The following is a 3572-nucleotide window of genomic DNA, read 5'->3' on the forward strand; positions in this document are numbered from 1 at the left end:
CTGGCGGTGTGGCATGATTCAGGGCAGCTGAAGTGGCCGGGGGAGGATGGAGAGGGGGGAGCCAGCAGGGCTCCAAGCACCTCCCAAACCCTCCCGGGGGATTAGCTGGTGCCAAAGCCCTCGGGAAGCCCCCGCACGGAGCATCCTGTCAGCCCCGGGGCCGGGCAAGGGAGCTGAGGGCTCGGCAAGGGGTGATGAAGGAGGCGCCATGGGGAGCATCTCCCAGTGCGGGCAGAGGCACAGCTCGGTGGGAGCCAGGGCCCGGCCATGTAGGGCCTGAAACGCTCATGTCAACAAGGGAGATGCCAGGCTGAAGCTGGCGATGGGCCAGTCCCCACCAGTGAGCGGGGCCTGGGCCGGCAGCGGCAGGGCCAAGCCATGGACAGTGGGCACGTCTCAGTATCCACGAGAAAGGGCTACCCGCAGGCACCCCCAGTGTCCAGGGCTGGGGGGTCTCCTGGGAGCAGTGATGGGAGGGCAGAGGAGCTGTTTTTCCAACCAGCCACCCCTGCCCACGAGCCTCCCAGCCATCCCCTGGCCACCTGGCGCTGCCGAGGATGAAGGACCCAGCTCCTGGGCTGCTCCCCGGGCACGCAGCACAGTGCCATGGGGCTCACCGCAGGTTTGGGAGGGCTTGTTCCACCAGCACCCACCTACCCTCTCTGGGACCAGAGATAGCGATGGAGACCTAATTCTGCCCAAGCTGGGGCAGAGCAACTGTGGGTGGTGGGATGGCAGCCTCCAGGTGCTGGCAGAAGAGTGGACGCTCTTGCACAGCCTCCAGCCTTCGGACTGGCTCTGCAGGGGCATACGGTAGGGCTGCAAGCGCATGCCCTGCCTGCAGGAGATTTCTGCTTCAGATGCCCTTTGGGAAGGAAAAATGTTGGCTCCTTGAGCTTCAGGAGATGGTGTAGGGAGGGAAAGCTCCTGCTGTGCATATGCACACTTGTATGTGCAGAGACTAGCTCTCCGACAGCAGCGGGGTACAGCATGGCCTGAAGCCGGGCTCGTCCCTGCATCCCTGGCTGGGTCTGCTGAAAGCCACAGTCACTCACAACATCTTCTCCCAGGGCAGAAGCACGGTGGGTCCCTGCAGGAATGGCATTTTCCAGCCCGCCCGCCCCATCTTTTGGAAAGATCAGCCTATTTTTGTGTTGGGCTGGGGGGAGGCCCCTGAGATGGTGGGTGGAGTGTAAATGCCTCCTGTCCCACTGCAGCAAACTAACCCCAACTAAGACACGCTCAAACTATTTTCTGCAATGACAGGAGAACGCACTTTTCTGCATTTTGCCAGCCTAAGAGGACACTTGGGATCTGCTTTTTCAATTCTCCCTGCTTGTTGCTCTCTACACATTCCCCCAGCCCTTTGCCGGCCCACCCACTCACGCAGAGCCAGGCACGCTGTCTGGGCACCTTGCACCAACTTTGCTTTGGGTGCCGAGCACCCTCGTGGCACCAGAGCAATGAAATGTGCTGGCAGATGTGCCCGGAGCACCTGGGCAGGCAGCTGCCCATAAGCCCGTGCCCGCCAGCCCTCAGCACCTCTCGTGGGAGGAGAGGTACTCCTTCCTACCTGGAGTAGCTACTTTTCAGTGTGTTGTGCCAGCTACCTGCTCCCCTGCCTTCGGCAGCGGTCCAGCAAACACAGAGGCAGTTGTTGGTGCACAACCCCAAACCCCGCTGTCCTGGTTTCGGCTGGGATAGTTAATTTTCTTCCTAGTAGCTGGTACAGCGCTGTGGTTTGGATTTACCATGAGAATAATGTTGATAACACACTGATGTTTTAGTTGTTGCTAAGTAGTGCTTACACTAGCCAAGGCCTTTTCAGCTTCTCATGCCCTGCCAGCGAGAAGCTGGGAGGGGGCACAGCCAGGACAGCTGACCCAAACTGGCCAAAGGGGTATTCCATACCATATGACATCATGCTCAGTATATAAACTGGGGGGAGTTAGTTGGGGGGCGGTGACCGCTGCTCGGGAACTGGCTGGGCATTGGTCAGCGGGTGGTGAGCAATTGCATTGTGCATCACTTGATTTGTATTTTCTTTTATCATTATTATTATTATTATTATTTTCCCTTCCTTTTCTGTCCTATTAAACTGTCTTTATCTCAACCCACAAATTTTACTTTTTTTTTTTTCCGATTCTCTCCCCCATCCCACTGGCAGGGTGAATGGCTGCGTGGTGTTTAGCTGCCTGCCGGGTTAAACCACAACACCCGCGTGCACACATGTGCCAGGAGCACATTGCTGGGCCTCTGCACGCACTCCTGGCTGCAGGGCATCCTTCCCTAGCAGCTTTTAAGCAAGCAAGCAGCGTTTCGCTAAGAGATGCTCCCCTCTCCCCGACGGTTGCGTTAGAGGACCAGCAAAGCTCGGGAGAAGAGACTCGGGGAGAAGAGACCAGCTGCCACCATGACCAGCTCTTGCATGGCAGGTGCTTTCTCCCGCACAGCCGGGCAGTGACACAGAAGAGGAGGGTGGCCGTGGCTGGCCCTGTGCGGATGTATCGACTCCCAACCGGGAGCTAGGAGAGCTCGGCTCAGCCCAGCCGCATGAGGACAGTGGGTACCCAGCACAGCCCCCTGGAGCTCACTCCCCGCCCCCCCATCAGCCCGCCAGGGCCAGGACAGCTCATCTCACACCCTAGGCTTCCCGACTTACTGCTGTTGCCCTTTTAGAGAATAATTTTGCTGGCTGAGTTAGGAGCAGGCTGGATCAGAGCTAGGACGCCTTTTGAGCGAGACCTGTCCCCTCACCACCTCCCCTGCAGGTCCCAGTCAGACCAGAGCTTGTCTCGCAGAAAAGCCCCTTCGCACACCGGACGGGGAGGCAGTGGCTGGCCCTGCAGCCTGGGGGCTGGGATCCTCCCTGGGATTCTCCCCGGGCTCCAGACTCCGTCACCTCGCACCTACAAAACCCAGGGCTTCCTGCTGCTGGCACAGGGAAGCCCCAGCTCTCTCCCCACAAGAATCCTGCGGCAGTGAGTCCCATGGGTGAACTGCAGCTTGTGTAGGATAACGCTCCTTTCCAGTAGCTTTGAAATATGTTCTTCTCCCCTTTCATCCCCTGAAACAACCTGAAGAACAAGTTGCAGACAGCCTCTCTCCGCAGGCCAGACACGCTGAACACCTCCTCGGTCCTCCTGCCCTCCAAAGCAAACAGCCCCAGCAATTTTTACTTAAGAAGAAAGACACCAACGAGCTTTTCCGGCCTGGCAACACGGGGGAACGGCTGACTCGGGCTGTTTCTCTGCCCATTGAAAGGGTGTGTGGTTTTATATCAGAGCTGAGAACCAACACATGCTGTGACACCAGTGAAGATCGCGCAGCCTCCCCAGGCTGTGTTAAAGGCTCGGTGGCAGCCATCTTTTCCACCCTGGGGGACAAGGGGATGCTGCCCTGTCCCTCCCGACCCTTAGGGCAGCTTTTCCCCCACCCGGGCACCCCGGGAACCCCGGCTCCCGTGCCCCAGCACTGCCCCGCTCTTTGAACATGTGTCCCCGCTCCCCAAACCGCTACAAACCCGGCCCAAAGGCCTCGGGACGGGGTCGGGACCGGCCCGGCGGGTGTCG

General features: G+C 59.0%; 1 protein-coding gene across 1 annotated transcript in view; it reads left to right on the top strand.

Annotated features, from left to right (window-relative positions):
• Positions 1–208: 208 nt before the first annotated feature.
• LOC103916241 (pituitary tumor-transforming gene 1 protein-interacting protein-like) overlaps positions 209–3572 on the top strand; it is a 29612-nt gene continuing 26248 nt past the window's right edge. The window contains exon 1 of the mRNA XM_009323202.1: positions 209–269. Within this exon, the coding sequence (XP_009321477.1) occupies positions 209–269 (61 nt within the window). The remainder of the gene's footprint in view (positions 270–3572) is intronic.

The sequence above is a fragment of the Pygoscelis adeliae genome, unplaced genomic scaffold (genome assembly GCF_000699105.1).
Source record: "Pygoscelis adeliae isolate BGI_AS28 unplaced genomic scaffold, ASM69910v1 Scaffold544, whole genome shotgun sequence".
Lineage (NCBI taxonomy): Eukaryota > Metazoa > Chordata > Aves > Sphenisciformes > Spheniscidae > Pygoscelis > Pygoscelis adeliae.